Genomic DNA, 16,635 nt, shown 5'->3' with positions numbered 1-16,635 from the left:
TTATATTAAGTCTTGAAGTCAAGTAGTGTTAGTCTTTTCTTTCATTTTTCTTCAATCTTGTGTTGTATTTTGGGTGTTTTGCCTTGCCATGCAAACTATAGAAAATTTTGTTGATATCCATGAAATAATGTTCTGGGATTACAATTTGAATTGCATTGATCAAGTTGAAAAGAACTGACATCCTAAGTATGTTGAGTCCTCCTATCCAGAAATTGGCATTTCCCCATTTATGTATTTATTTTGATTTCTTTCATCAGATTTTTGTAGTTTCTCTCATATGCATCTTGTAGATATTTTGTTAGATTTATGCCTAAGTATTTCTTATTTTAATTATCAATTTTAATGGCTGTAAAATGCTTAAAGACTTTAATCAATATACAGAATTTACAACCATCAGTCTTTTATGGTCAGGCCACCTGTTTTCCACCTATGGCTTGACAAAGTGCTGTGACTCATGGGTTGGGGAGCGGAAGTTTTTTGATAAGGAGTAGCACCTACTCCTGCTGACCATGACACGTTACAGTCCCTCCCACTGCTACTCCTGTAATAAGAACTGGATTGTGTCAGTTCTTTGCTGCTATAGTTAGTATTTTCTTCCTTCAGGTCGACCCATCTTGCCTTTACTCAGATGTCCCTGGTCATTTGTAGGGACAGGTTGTGATTTGGGGATTTTTGTAGGGGAGTTCTATTAGGCTTTTGTTTACTAGGCCTAGAAATATTGTCACCCTACAGATCCAATATTGTACTCCCCATGTGTCACATCACTCTAAACTCTACTTGGTCCCCATTACTCATTCCCTCCTTGATATTACTTGTTCTCTGCTAATCCAGGCTCCCATCATCCCGTTTAACCAGGGAGCTCCTTTCGGTTGCATTACCTTTCATAGCCACTGTGGAGCTTTACAAAGGTGATAGAGCTCTTTCACCAATGGTTCTCTGAAAGACTTGATGGAGACACCCTTGGGAGAAATGGTTACAAGAGAGGTGAGCTGGCTACATGTGAAAATCTACTTCAGGCCCTGGCTGGTGTAGCTCAGTGGATTGAGTGCGGGCCTGCGAACCAGAGGATCGCGGTTCGATTCCCAGCCAGGGCACATGCCTGGGTTGCAGGCTGGTTCCCTGCAGGCCAACTCCCAGCAGGGGACACATGAAAGGCAACCATACATTGATATTTCTCTCCCTCTCTCCTTCCTCTCTGAAGATAAATAAATAAAAATCTTTAAAAAAAAAAAAAGAAAGTCTACTTCAGTATTTCTTTCTCCTTGATTCTTTGGATTCTTTCCTGTAGAATACTACGGGATTTCATCCATATTTTTCTTTAACTGAGTCTAGAGGTCAATTAATTTAGATAATATGTTGGAAGCAGAGTTACGGAAAAGTATGCTCAAATTGACAAATTTACATTTATTCACACATACAGTTTTTTCTTTTTTTTAAAAGATTTTATTTATTTATCTTTAGAGGGGAAGGGAAGGAGAGAAGGAGAGAAGCATCAATGTATGGTTGCTTCTCGTGAGTCCCCTGCTGGGAACTGGCCTGCAACCCAGGCATGTGCCCTGACTGGGAATTGAACTGTGATTGTGTGGTTCACAGTCCTGTGCTCAATCCATTGAGCTACGCCAGCCAGGGTGCACTTTTTTCTTTTTAAATATTTATTTTTAAAGAGAGGAAGGGAGGGAGAGAAACATCAGATTATTGCATGTCCCAACTGGGGGCCTGACCCACAACCCAGACATGTGCCCTGACTGGGAATTGAACCAGCAGCCTTTCAGTTTGCAGGCCAGCACTCAATCTACTGAGGCACACCAGCCAGGGCTATCCACACATATATTCTTCAATTTAAGTTAGCAGAGCCTTGTAATTTTTTCTACCTCTGGGGCTGACTTTGTAATTGGCCTCTCAGGTGTACCTGGATCTGATTCAAGTATTATGAGTTAAGAGAGTAGTCAGAGGTGGTGAGCAAGGCACACGGAGATTAGCTTCCTTTCAGAGGTAACTGCTTCAGGTGAGGTAAGGATGAGGTCTTCAAACAAGGCAGAAACGTTCTCAGGATATAAAAGAACAGATTTTGCTTGTGCTACCAAGAAGGACTTGGGGGCTTGAGTTACTAGGAAGTATCCAAATTCTATTTTATGGTCCCATTTTTCTTTAGAGGGAGGGGAAATGAGGGAGAGAAACATTGATGTGAGAATATGTTGCCTCTTGTACACCCTCATTTGGGGACCGAACCCACAGCTTAGCCATGTGCCTCAACTGGGAATCAAACCTGAGACCTTTTGGTTTATAGGATGATGCTCCAACCAAATGAGCCACACTGGCCAGGGCTAGGGTCCCATTTTTATTCCCAGAACCTACTCTTTCCTGAGGATAACTCTTTTACACATGAAGTCTGGTGAGGCTGATAATTCAATTGGCTTTGTAATTTGGCAACTTGTTGACAAAATTTTGAGTAATTTTCAGTTATTTTAGCCTTGTGGGTCATTTAATAGAAATTAGCTCTGTTGTAGAAAGGGTGCAGATTTTTTTAATTTAAAAATTAAAAAATTTTTCAGTTACAGTTGACATTTAATATTATATTAGTTTCAGGTGTTCAGCATAGTGGCTAGATAGTTTATATGACTTAGAAGGTAGTCACCCCAATAATTCTAAAACCCATATGGCGTCATACCTAATTACAATATTATTGACTATATCATCTAAGGTGTACTTTATATCCCCTTGACTATTTTGTAACTGCCATTTTGTACTTCTTAATTCCTTCATCTTTTTCACTGAGTCTCGTAATGTGCTCCAATCAGTTCTCTGTAACTGTGAATTTGTTTTTGTTTTTTTTTTAGATTTTATTTATTTATCTTTAGAGGGTAAGGAAAAGAGAGAGGGAGAGAAATATCAGTGTATGGTTGCCTCTCGTGCATCCCCTGCTGGGAACTTGCCTGTAACCCAGGCATGTGCCCTAACTGGGGATTGAACCACGATCCTTTGGTTCACAGGCCCACGCTTAATCCACTGATCTACACCAGCCAGGGCTGTTTCTGTTTTGTTTAATAATTTATTTTGGTTTTTAGATTCCACATATAAGTGAAGTCATATGGTAAAGAATACAGATTTTTAAGTCTTGAGCTGAGAATTTAGAAATCTGAGTGTTTTATGGCTTTTTTTTTAAGTGGTCCAGTTTTAAACTCATCTCTTGAGTTCTTCTTTGAGTTCCTCTTGATATGTATGTGAATCTGTACAGATACAGATATAGATACAGATATAGATATATATGTGGCCCTGGCCACTTGGTTTCCCAAAGCCTTATCTTCAATGGGTACTTCCATCCAGGTGACGGTATGTGGTAATTTACCTAGCTGGTGTTTGCATGTATGCTAAGGGCTTTCACCCATATCTTTATATTAGCTGAATTTCAGCCTTCTTTCCAAGCCAGGTCAGATAACCAATCCCAGATACTTCTCATTTTCCAACCACGGGTGACCTTTGTTCTTTTTCCTACCGTCCTTGTTCATCTCAATCTGTTTTCTCGGAAGTTGAGATAGTGATTTTAGACTGTTGAGCATGGCTCTTTTGGAACCAAAAGCAATTATAACAAGGATGGGTGTGGATCTTTTCTTTCGTTAAAGAAAGGTGTGGATTGTGTTGGCTGAGGACTTTTCCTCATCTCCAGGCCATCTTAGATCTGCTCTTTGGGTTGGGAGTCTGGACTGGGGCGATCTTATCAGTGCCACCTCTTCTGTGCATGTGGGGATTTATAGTTTATAGGCCGTAACCTGGCCCCCTCCACTCATGTTGCCTTATCCCCAGCTTCTTGGCCATCTGTGAGACAGGCAAAACAAACATGGACGTGTTCATCTTTGAAGTTAAGAACAGAAATGAAGACTTCCCTGGGATCCCCAGGGCTGGCTGGTAGCTGGGTGAAGAATCATATCCACATCTTCCCAGACCCTATCAGGACCTGCAGCGATACTCGCAGGCCCAGCGCCAGAGTACACAGGGATGCTCACGTACTCTTGTCTAACAGTTTGAAAGCAACAATCAATCTGTATTAAAATATACTCTATACTTCTGTCTTCACCAGTTGTCACATTTGGAGTCTGCAGAAGCAGATACCGAGACTGAGTTTGGCCTGCAGGGTATTCCTTAGTGATCAGCACAGAGCAGAAGTGGGAGCAGGCAGGGGGAGAAGTCCGTCTGCAATGCAGGCTCCACTGAAACCCAGCCGACCCCACAGGGCGGCCTGGAGCCTGTGTGCCCATTAGACCACACCAAGGTTCGGTAAAAAGGATGGGCCATGATTGCCCCAGCCCCAGGACAGGGGGAGCCTCTGGATGAGGGGTTCTGCGTAGTTGCAGCAAGAGCTGACAGCTGAGCAACAAGTCCGTCCTCTAATTCCTTAATAACAACCCAGGAAAGGGCAGCAGAACCAGGGGCCCTCCTTCTTTTCCCACTTCTGGACTCCTGGTCTCCTCATCCAACCTCCACCCCCTTGCCTCACAGCTACGCTTGGGCCATGGGCACAGCACGCGGGTGCTTGAACCACCCTGGGTAAGGCAGAGAGGGAGGAGATCCCTGACACCCTGGAGGCCGACAGGAATTCCAGGGTCCCCAGTACCCAGAGGCGGGCCTAAAAGGGGATGGGGAGCAAGGTCCCTAAAGGGGGCGGGGCAGGGTCGGGCCACCTCCCTCAGGTCTAAAGTACTGCCCTCAGAGATCATACTGAAGTGTTGGGAGGCATCAACATGAGAATTTAAGGGAGATTCTGAATTTTTCAAAGGAGATTCACTACAGTTAATATTAAATAATATAAAGGGTTAAAAATATCCTCATGAGTACCAGAGACTGAAACTATTAGCGGCATTCCTGGTGTAGCTGTGCCAGCATTTCATGTCACTCTCTGGGATTCGTCCTTGGTCCAACAATCCTCTCCCGTGCTGGAATCCTCCCTGCAGTTGTAGGTTAGGGTCACCCGCCATCCCCTGTCTGCAGCCAGGTCCCTGGGGCCAAGCAGGGCTGTCGGGCGCACCGGGGAGCCGGGGCAGGGACGGCGCTCCTCGGAGCTACAGCTATCGAGGTGGGAGCAGGAGGCGGTGGCCGGGCCCAGCTTGACGCAGCGGCAGGAGCAGGCCACTGCTGGGCGACCAGCTCCCAGTACCAGCAGTCTCTCTGCCTTCTCCCGAGGCACCGCGAGGGAGTGACTGCATCTCAGGCTTGCCTGGGGATTACGGGCTGGGGGCACCCTTTGCAAGGGAGCCCAGGCGGAGGGAGGCACAGGAGCGCGTACACTGGGCGGAGGCGGGGAAAGGAGCTGGGCGAGGCGCTGGAGAGGGAGCGGAGAGGGAGGAGGAGGGAGGAGGAAGGAGGAGGAAGAGGGAGGGACCCGCCCGCTACGCTCCAGCAGCCCGGCAAGTGTGGCTGCAGGCGCCTGTCGCCACTGCTGTCCCGGAGCTGAGTGGCACCCAGGTGTCCAGGACGGTGCGTGCTCGAGTGTGTGTTTCCCTGAGGGCGAGCGCCGAGTCGGCCCCGAGCCTCCAGCTCGCTCCTCCTGGCCGCGGTGCATGTTCGCCTCTTGCCACTGTGTGCCGAGAGGCAGGAGGACCATGAAAATGATCCACTTTCGGAGCTCCAGCATCAAATCGCTCAGCCAAGAAATGAAATGCACCATCCGACTGTTGGACGACTCGGAGATCTCCTGCCACATCCAGGTGCGGGCAGCTCGGGGCGAGGGAAGTGGGGTTTGCCTGGCTGTGCGGAGCCCTCTGCGGGTGGGCGTGCACGAGGAAGCTGTGTGGAACCTACCCCAGGGCCTTGCTAGAAAGCCAGATTTCGCTTCCTCCGCCTCTTGAGGCAGGGAGCTCTACCCAGAGATGGGGGCACTGTTCCCAGCAGGCGCCAGGAGAATCTTACCCGAGCCCAAGCCCCTTTAGGCATGCACGCTTGGCGCTAGGCTGGCCGTGTTCAGGCTGGGAGCAGCGGACAGTTTTCTCCTGGGGAGAAAAACCCCTCTGCCCCCTGTCCCACCAGGAAATGGGAGTTCCGAGAACGTAGAGGGGGCACCTTCACATCGCCCACTCTTTCTCCTTTCCTCCACGTGGAGAAGGCATGCACTCCTTTTTCTTTTCTGCACTCGGGCTCCTAAGGTGCCATCAGACCCGACGACCGGCTCCCAGACAGCTCCCTTCCCTTGGTGGGGGCAGGAGGGGAGGAGGCTGAGAAGTTTCTTGGGAGGGAGAGCAGGGTTGGGTTGGGCAGCCCCGGGCTCCAGCCTCGAGGGATGGGGTGCGCGCTGTGTGGAACTGGAGCTACCTCAAAAGGAATTGTGAGAAATCTGGGTGTTTCAGAGAAAGGAAAAGCGTTGTGAGGCCGGCAGAGTTGTTCAGGGCTCAGGGAATCTCAGCAGCACCCGAGTCCCAGCGAAAAAAATCGCCCCTTGGAGTATTGGTGGACATTCATTTGCTCTTGCCCAAGCTGGAGAAGGCGAAAGTTGTTTAGGCAAAGGCAGCTTTGCCGGGCAGCCCCATCCTTGGGTAGTAACTGCCTCTGGGCTTGCAGGAGAGCTATTATGAGGGGCAAGTGTGTGCTATCGGTGCACGTATATGTAGGCAGGTGTGTGCCCTCTCCCACGACCCACGGGGAGCGCACAATTTGGGAAGGTCCAGTTTGGGCTCACCATGATTTGCCTTTGACTTCTGAAGCTATTTACCCTGGGATTTTCTTTTCTTACTTACCCCAGTCTTCAATGAAGCTCCCGGACTGAGCTTCAGCTGCAGGGCACTCAAGGCAGTTCTGGTGAGAGGTGAATGGGGGCAGCATCTCCCAACGACAGGAATGCTTCTGGGCTGGGTTAACCAAGAATGAATAAAGGAATGAATGAAAGGTCTTTCCCATTTATTTTTTTCTGGTGGAAGCTTGTGGCACGAGGGCAGCTAGAGAGTCTCAAGGCAGGAATGTGGTGCCCCATGATCTCCCAGGAAAGTAGGCTGCCCCCGAATTTTCTAGAGGATCTTGAATTTCATTCTGAGCTAAGTATTGCTGCTAAACTTACTAATAAAAAGATGAGTAGGATAGGCAGTTTTTCTGCTGCTACAGAGTTGGTTGCACCGAAACGTTTGGCATGTATTGTCTTGTGATCCCAAGGCAGTTTGTTGGTGCACTTTGCTTTACATCATAAAGTGGATGTACAAGTCTTTTAATCCATATTGTATACATAGCTAATGGAGGGGCTAGTAGCAGGGAGTGGGCCTGAGTCCTCCTCTGCTCTGTCCTGTGAGCACTCGGATTTGATGCCACTGTTTTTGTCTGGTTCCAGACTAAGTCTTCCTTAGAATAAATAAGTGTTCCTCAAAGACATGCATTGGTAGTCTGCTGTTCTGGGACATAAAGCTGTAGCCAGTCTAATGAGAGTTGGAAAGTTAGCCTTTGTATGGCCCAACTGATGCCAATGTGGTTAAAATGATACAATCTAAAAATGTTGATTTTGGCATTGCTTAAAAAATGTTTTATTTTTGTGGCACATCTTTTTCTGCCCCTTCTGCCCCCAAAAGGTGATTATTATTTAACTAGTTAAAGTGAATTAAAAATTTTATTTTGATAATCATGAAACTTCTTAGGGCATTCCAAACCCAGGAATTAAAATTGTACATCTAGGTATGATGTCACACATATGCAGAAAAAACTCTTGCCATTTGTTTAGAGGGAGAACAAAATGCTTTATTTATTTATTTTTAAAAGATTCTTTCAGAATCCCCAGTATATGCCCTGGGGAAGCCATCTTTCCTCCCTCCCTCCCTCCCTCCCTTCCTTCCTTCCTTCCTTCCCTTTTCCTCCTGTTTCATGGAATCACACAAAGTATATGGACTGTTAAACAGTGTTATACACACTTTTCCTTAATAACTCATACGAAATGTGGGTTATGGAATTTTTGAAAAAGAACGGCTTTTACATATTCCTTTTCCAAATTATGTAATTTCAGCAAATCAAACTTTCAAACAAACAAACTAATGGCCCAGTCTAAGCAGCTGAATAGCTGGTTCCAGTCAGAGATGCTGAAAGTCACTAGCTCAGTCTGGTTTTATGAGGTCTGGGATACCATCCCATCATGTCACTTGTGCGTGATTGTTTATTTTAGGTAGTGTGGAAGAGGAACTCCACATAGACTGTGAGTCAAAAGAAAGTCTAGGGCACCAGACAGAGGCCTGGAGAAGGGGAGGAGTTGCTGAATGCTTCCTACTGGGCTTTCCAACTGAGCCAATCCTTGAAGTCAGGAGACCGTGGAGGGAAGGACATGGCATAGTTCTAACCTGTTTCACTCAATCTTGCTGCTTCAAGTAGAGTGGAGTCCTAGCATTCCTTCCCATTCTGTCCATGTTTTCAGAAGCTAGTTTGGTTATTCACAACTCCTTCTAATGAGCTTCTCATTTTTTAATAGTGACTTTTATTGAGTACAATATAGCCTTTTCACATTATTATTCATTCTTTAGCAAAGCCTGGTAAGCATGATTGATAATTATTGGGAATTTGGATTTGGATTTGAACAGAAATCCCAGCATAGAGCTTAGAACATAGTAGTCAATAATTTTTTTAAAAATAGTGTAGATTGGATCTCTTCCTTTCTAGACTGTTAAATCCATGAGAATAAGAACATTTTGTTGTTGTTCATGAAGGAGTCCCCAATATGTCGGGTAGCACCTGGTATATAGTATGTGTTCACTAAACACTTGCTGAATGAATGAGTGCTCAATATTTAATCTAGCTCATTACCTATCAACATGAAGCTAGCAGGACAATATCAGCTTTGGAATCAGGAGCTGTGTGGTTTAATCACATTATCAGGCAATTATGTGGCATTGAGCGAGTCATTTTGTATTTGGAGTCAATGTTTCTTCTCTTGTAAAATAAAGGAGCTAGGTTAGATGCATGGTTTCAGTTTAACAAGTCTATAGTTTAATTATTACCCAAGACCAACTACATTGCTGATGACAGATTGGTTGTATACACATCATCTCACATGATTTTCATAACTATCCTGCATAATCTACATTATATTGATGTTATGGAGTGTTACCTCAAACTTACAGATATGGAAGATGAGGTTCAGAGACAGTAAGTAATTCAGATCACATGGCAAGAAAGTGGATTAGAACTTGGGTATTTTGACTCAAAATCCAGAGCTCTTTCTTCTTTGCAGCACTGCCTCTTGAAACTTGAGAGTTAGGATACTTTTGGCTGCAAGTAAGACAGTAGCCGCACTGAAGTGGCTTAAATTACCAGGACACTTATTATCTTACTGGATGAGAAGTCCAAAGGTATGAAAGCTTCAAGGTTATTCAGCAGCTTTGTGTGGACGCAGGCATTGTCTGGCTTTCCGTTCTGCTGTCCTGCATGCTGGCTATGTAACTATATCATCATGATTGTAAGGTGGCTGCAGAAATTCTGGATGTCAGTAAGGCACTACCACATCCACCATATTAGAGGGGGCATTTCCCCATCCATTTGTTTAAGTCATGGAAGAACACTTTTTCTAGAGGTCCCGTGAGTGTTATCATCGGATCCCATTGGCCAGGATCGTGTCATATTCCCGTGGCCTTGCTGCAAAAAAGTCTAGGAACAGGCACATCTGATTGTCTTCACTTTTTACTGTCTATAGTAAGCAGTGGGCTTTGCCAGTATAGAAGGAAGGTTTGTGTATGAGTGTGTGTGCGCATGTTGTGGAGGGCAGGGACTGGCTTTTGACTAAGCAACTAAGAGTGTCTTTCCGAATAAATCAAATTGAGTTACAAAGATTGTTATAATAAAATTATCGGAAGGGTTTAATAAGATGTTATCTTAATCCTGGCTTATTTTAGGCAAATTTTATCATCTTTGTGTGGTCACATTTCAGAACAAGAAAAATTATTGGATAATCCTTTGTAGTTTGTATTATTAAAAATGAATTCAGTCCCATGAACTGGCGGGTTCTGGGCAGCCACAGCTGTCTTGTGCAGAGCAGGTGTCTCCAGTCTTGCTGAAGTGACAGTGTGGCGAAGTGGTGGAGACCTTAGGTTCTGGACTGCTACTCGCTTGGGTTCGAACCCTGGCTGTGCAATTGACTAGCCAGGTGACTTTGGGCACGTCACTGTACCTCTTTGGGCCTCAGTTTCCTCGTCTGTAAAGTGGAGATCATAATGGCACAGACCTCATGGGCTTCTTGTAAGGACTCCATGTAGAATATATGTCAAACACTTGGCTTAGTGCCTGGCCCAGAGTAAGAGCAGAAAAAATATTGATATCTTGATATTGTGCGCAGGTATATTAGAAGTAATCCCAAGTACTGGGAAGGCTTTGGCTTAGAATCTAATGTCTTTAAGCCCAAACTCCATCACTTTGTGTTTGTTTGAGACCTTAAGCAAGTCACTGAGTCTCCTGTTTTTCATCTGTAAAATGGGCGTAATAATTCCTCAATTGCCATCTTCCCCTGGGTTGTTGAGATCATGTATATAAAACCATGGTGTAATTGTTAAAATATACCCAAATGTAGAGTACTATTTTAATCAATTTATTGTTTTTTTAAAGGTAGTAGTGGTGTACTGCTCCCCAGATTTCTTAATTGTGGGCACAGGAATTGCATGGTCACAGGCACACACACACACACATACTAAATGTCAGGCCCCAGGATGATTCTGCTGCTGAAATCCAAGCTAGATTTAGAGGACAGCCACACCTTTTTGTTAGTAACAGCCCAACACTTTCTCTGTCAAACTCATCTAGAATGCCATTTAGAGTTCACGGAAAATCAGACACAAAAGGAATAGAAAGGAGAGGCAGTTTGTTAAATAACGTGGCCCAGTGCTGACGTTTTTAGGCGAGAATACATGGGCCAGCTCTTTGTATTAAGTATATTCTGAAAAATAAAGTAATCTTATTTCAATGGTCCGCTAAGATCTTATCTCTTGATGTCCTCAGAGCAAATTCGAAGTGTATTGACTGTGGGGAGAATGAAATCCTGTTAGCTCCACGTCATTTGGACACTATATCCGTGGGATGCTTTTAACTTCATCTAGCAAATTCTAATTCAAGCTGGCATTCACGTCAAGCACATATACTGGCTTATGTATCCAGAAGTCCTGAGTTAAGAACCGAATTCAAGGACTGTCCTGCTTTTTGTGATGGCTTTATCTTTGAACTGATAGTAAAAAGGTTGTAGTAGTTCCAGTTGTCACATTTTTATAGGACGCTGTTCGGAGTGACAGAGAAACTACTTCCAACTCAGCGTTAGAAACAAAAGTCCTGCGTCATTCTGATCGGACCTCCTAGGTCACAAGTCCACCCCTGAACCAGTGACTGCAGTCAGTGGAAGGGAATCTTCTAATCAGTGTATGGCGACCAGAACTTGAGCCTGGGACTCAGGGTGGAATTAACTTCCTTCTTGGTGGTGTTCTGCGTGGAAGAGGGGTCGGTATCTAAAAACCAGGGCTCTTTTCAGAAAGGAGGAAGGAGGAAGGGGCAAGGGAGAAATGGCTTCTAGGAAGATAACCCACCGTATCTATTCCAGGTGCTTTGTCTGGGTGAGTGGTGCTCAGAATAGGTCTACAGACCCTGGAAGTCCCTGAGATCATTTCAGAAAGTCTATGAGGTTCAAACTATTTTCAAAAAAATTCTCCAGATGTTGTTTATCTTTTGGGGGTACGTTTTATTGAGATGTAATACCATAAAATCTACTCAATGTGTACAATTTTAATATATTTACAGAATTGTGCGACCATCCCCACAATCAATTTTTAGAACAGTTTCTTCATCTCCCAAAAAAGCCCCGTGCCCTTTGGCAGTCATAATCCCATTTCCTCTGAGATCTCCCTGCCCTATGTCACCACCGATCTACTTTCTGTCTCTAAAGGTTTGTTTATTGTGGGCATTTGATACAAATGGAATCATATAATATGTAGGTTTTTGTGACTGGCTTCTTTCACTTAGCATAATGTGTTCAAGGTTCATCCACATTGTAGTTTATGTCAGTATTTCCCTTACTGCTGAATACTATTTCATTGAAAAAGACAGATCACATTTTATTTGATCAATTCATCAGTTGGTGAAAATTTGGGTTGTTTCTACTTTTTGGCTATTATGAGTAGTGTTTCAGTGAACATTCCTGTACAAGCTGCTGCATGGACACATTTTGTTTCTCTTGCGTACATTCTTGGGGGGCGACATTGCTGGGTCATATGGTTACTCTTTGTTTAATCTTTTGAAGAACTACCCAACAGTTTTCCCAAGCAGCTGCACCATGTTACATTCTGGGTTTCAATTTCTCCACAACCTCGTCAACACTTGTTATTTTCTGACTATTTGATTATAACCATCTTAGTAGGTTTGAAGTGTTGTCTCATTGTGGTTTTTTTTAAAGATTTTATTTATTTATCTTAGAGGGGAAGAGAAGGAGAGAGAGAGCGAAATATCAATGTATGGTTGCTTCTCGTGAGTCTCCTGCTGGGAACTGGCTTGCAACCCAGGCATGTGTCCTGACTGGGAATTGAACCGCAATTGTGTGGTTCGCAGGCCCACGCTCAGTCCATTGAGCTACACCAGCCAGGGCTCATTGTGGTTTGGATTTGCATTTCCTCAATAGCTTATGATGTTGAGCACCCTCTTCTGTGCTTATTGGCTATTTGTGTATCTTTTTTGAAGAACTGTCTATTTGGATCCTTTGCTCATTTTAAAATTAGAGTTTCTTTTTATTATTGTGTTGTGAAAGTTCTTTATACAGGATATAAACTCCATACAATTAGTGACTTGCAAATATTTTTCCCCACTCTGTCGCCTTCTTACTTTCTGAAGGTGTCAACAATTGAAACATTTTGATGAAATCCAATTTATCTAGTTTTTCTTTTATTGCTCATGGTTTTGGGACATTGCTAACACACAGTTGCCTAATGCAAGATTTTGAATTAATGCCTGTTTTCTTCTAACATTGACAGTTTTAGCTCTTATGTTTAGGTATTTCATTTATTATTTTATTGACGTGTAATTTACATACCATCAATTTCACAATTTTGAAGTGCACAATGCACTGGAGTTCAGTATATTCACAACTTTGTACAATCATCTAGTTGCAGAACATTTTGGATGTTACACAACTATCTAATTCCAGAACTTTTTAATCATCCCCCAAATAAACCTGTACCCATTAGTAGCCACTCCCATCTCTGGTCCCATTTTGAGTTCATTTTTGTGTATGGTGAGAGGTAGGGATTCAACTTCATTCTTTTGCTTTTTATTTGGCTGTCACACCACCATTTGTTGAAAAAGCAATTTTTAATTGTTTAATTGTTTTGTTGCCTTTGTTCAGGTGTTGCATGCCTTTCCTTCTCCTATCTCACAAGCATACAGTGGAGTTTTCCAGAGGCTGCATGATATGTGATATCGCAACACACTGAGTGCAGAAGCAGACCTGAGAATCCATCTATCTGCTAATGAGCCAGACATTAAAGATATTCACAAAAATGCAAAACAGTGATTCCTTTCTTACTAAATTAGTTATTATTTATAAATAAGTTATTTTTTAAATAGAATATGTAACATATGTTAATGTGTAGTGAGTTTATTGTTATTTTTAAATGAGTCAAAAATGACTAAAAATTCTCAGCAAATATTGATATATACAACAATGAAAGTCCTATAAACCTTCAATAGTGTAATGGAGTCTGGAAGCCAACAAGCTTAAGAATTGTTGGTTTTGGTGACTTCCAATTTATTGAACTTCCCGAAAAATTTAAATGAAAGCCAAATAAAACAAAATAGAACTTCCATGCATCCTGGGCCTCCAAGATTGCAAATTATAAGTGCTTGGAATGATATCAGTTAAATAAAAAACACCCACCCTGCCTGGTGTAGCTCAGTGGATTAAGCACGGGCCTGAGAACCAGATGATTGCGGTTCAATTCCCAGTCAGGGCACATGCCTGGGTTGCAGGCCAGTTCCCGGCAGGGGATGCACAAAAAGCAACCATACATTGATGTTTCTCTTCTTCTCTCCTTCCCTTCCCCTCTAAAGATAAATAAATAAAATATTTAAAAAATGTTCACTGGAATTACCTGGGTAGAGATATTGTTGCCATCATTGTTTTAAAAAAAACACCCAATGTGTCCATGGACGAGCATATATGTATTTAGAACACTGAGTAGTAATCGTACACCTGATGTTAAAAGTAGACAGGCGGGGCCAGGTTCTGCTGTGGTAAGCATTCCTCAGTTGCACCTGCTATCTAACTGAGGTATGGTTTTTCAACTTTAATGATTAGATAAAGCCATGTTTATTTTGAGACCCCTGTTTTGGTTATGGGCCATGATACATTGGGTGTTTAAAATGTAAGCCACTTGAATCAGGTTCGTTAGTCACTTGAATTCTTAAGTTGTTACTTCCTTTTCCAAGTAGGCATTTTGGAACAACTTGAAAACATTGCAGGGATGGAAATATCAGAATATGTTTCACGGAGAATCTGAGCTTTGCATACATAAGCGGCAGCTCTGGAAGGGATGTATACATGCTCCTCAGTCTCTGATGTTCCAGTGGATCTTTTGTAGTCTTGTTAAAATGGAGATTCTGATTCAGGAGGTCTTGAGGAGGACCCTGAATTTGCAACAGAGCTCCCATGTGACGCTGCTGCTCATCTGTGAACCACACTGGGAATAGTTCAACTCAGGCGTTTGTGGAATTTATCTTTTTTGTAATGCTCTTCTTAATTTCCTTGAGGGTGGGGACAGTTTCCTTGGGGGTGGGGACATTTCCTTTGATAATGCCTCACCTGGCACATTTCCCTCAGCAGATGTTCAATGGATGTTTGAGTGACTGGGTGAGTGAGTAGAAAAAAAAATCACCTAGGTGTGTCTATCACAATAGACCAAAGTGCTGATTAGGCGCTGATGCTGGGGACGGAATGATCCCTTTGGACTCCCACCCCAGTCAAATCAAGAGGCTACTTTTCAAGCAGGATTGCCTGGAATGGCAGATGAGATGAAGTGTTGAAAGACGGTGAAGACATGGGGGCCTGCGGGCAGCGAGGGCCTTCTTGTTTCTCTGGGCCACACTTCCCACTCTTGCCCTCCCCTATCCTGGACCCTTGATGCCACGGCACAGGAACTTGGGCAACTTCTCATCACAAACAAATCATTGTGTCTGTGCTAGCAGTGCCTGGGAACTCCCAGCAACAGAGGGATCCCAGTTGTTCTCACTAGCAGAAGTGACGCTGAGGGACAGTGACCCTGGAGGACAGTGAAAAGTGCATCTGGGGTGTAACATAAGCTCTGGAGCTGTTTCCTTTGGTGATTTTCCTTGAAGGTGCAGGAGGCAAATGAGAGGATACTTTAGAATAAAGAATAAAGCCCATTCTAAAAGGGAAGAACATTTGTATAGATTAAGAAATTATTTTTTCCCCAAAGTAAATTAGTAAAGTTTTTTGAAATATCATTAATCTTATTTGATAAACATTTAAAAATGTCTTCTCTATGCCAAGCACAGAACCTGGAATGGGAGATTAAAAAAATAAAATCAGCCATAAAGAGGTTCACAGTCGTTTGTAGAGAGAGAGAAAAGATGGACAAAGGACAAAATGTCAGAGGCAGGGACAGGTATATGCAGGTGGAGGACCAAGAGGAGGCATTTGTATCAGACTGGGGCAGCAAGAACCATCTGTGCTATAGATTAATCTTGATTAATCATGAAAAAGTGGAAGGTAACTCTTTGAAGAAGTGGGGAAAGGCATTACAGAAAAGGTGATTTCTTGCTGGGCATGACGTAGTGTGATTGGATGTGGAAGTGAAGGAAGGTAGCCTCTGGGGAGAGTCCCAGTGGTTGAGTTCAGTGACAAAGGTTATGATGATGCCACTCCAGGAAAGACAGGACCAGCCACGTAATTTTTGGTCCTAGTGCAAAATAAATGTGGGGGACCTCTTGTTCAAAATTACTAAGATTTTAAGGATCATGACAGCAGACCATTACACCAACTGTGGGGTTCTTCTAAGCATAGGTCATACACCCATGAGGCTGGCCCTGAGAAGATGGAATAAAGGTGAAGCAGTTTGGTGGGGGAGATGATGAGTATCGTTGTGGGCATGTTGACTTTGAGGTGCCTGTAGGGTGTCTCAGGGGAGAATTTCCAACAGGCAGCTGGGTACAAAGAGTTCAAGTCAGCAGAGCAGTCTGCCATGGAGACACAGGTAAAAGGGTCTTCAGTGTTGGTGCAAGTGGTGGTAGAGACCCCGAGGCATGAATGAAACCACTGTGATGAGTCTCCCTTTTCTGTCTGTGTTTCCGTTTGGGTCCTCCTTGTAAGCCAGATCAATGGGTTATTAGCTTTGGAATTCTTTCCAAGGGTATTTGATTATTTTCCATTTGTTAGGCAACAAATGGAGTGAGAGCTTCCCCATTTTCATCTGTAACTAGTGCAGCCAAGTCAGAGACATCCATGGGAAAGCCTTTTCCTGCTTTCCATCCTCATTTCTTTGCTCGGACTAGCAAATGATAAAAGGTCCTTTCTCAGCTTTAAGGTTCTGAGTTACAAAGCATAGGATTTTCACTCTAGGGAAGTTACCCTCTGAAACAGGGTCATGAACATTAAATGGATAATACGTTTTAAAATTCTATTAACATGGTACAGCATTGAAGTAAACA

The 16,635-nt window shown here is 43.6% G+C and overlaps 1 protein-coding gene across 2 annotated transcripts in view; it reads left to right on the top strand.

Moving 5' to 3' along the window:
- Positions 1-5,365: 5,365 nt before the first annotated feature.
- The window catches only part of FRMD3 (FERM domain containing 3), a 275,666-nt gene continuing 264,396 nt past the window's right edge, over positions 5,366-16,635 (top strand). For both annotated transcript variants that reach the window (XM_037035831.1, XM_037035829.1), the window contains exon 1: positions 5,366-5,699. In XM_037035831.1, the coding sequence (XP_036891726.1) occupies positions 5,553-5,699 (147 nt within the window). In that variant the 5' untranslated portion in view covers positions 5,366-5,552. The remainder of the gene's footprint in view (positions 5,700-16,635) is intronic.

The sequence above is a fragment of the Sturnira hondurensis genome, unplaced genomic scaffold, assembly GCF_014824575.4.
Source record: "Sturnira hondurensis isolate 20B ecotype Veracruz unplaced genomic scaffold, ASM1482457v3 Scaffold0022566, whole genome shotgun sequence".
NCBI classification, from domain to species: Eukaryota; Metazoa; Chordata; class Mammalia; order Chiroptera; family Phyllostomidae; genus Sturnira; species Sturnira hondurensis.
The sequence above is the reverse complement of the archived record's forward strand: the minus strand, read 5'-3'. Positions and strand labels throughout refer to the sequence as shown.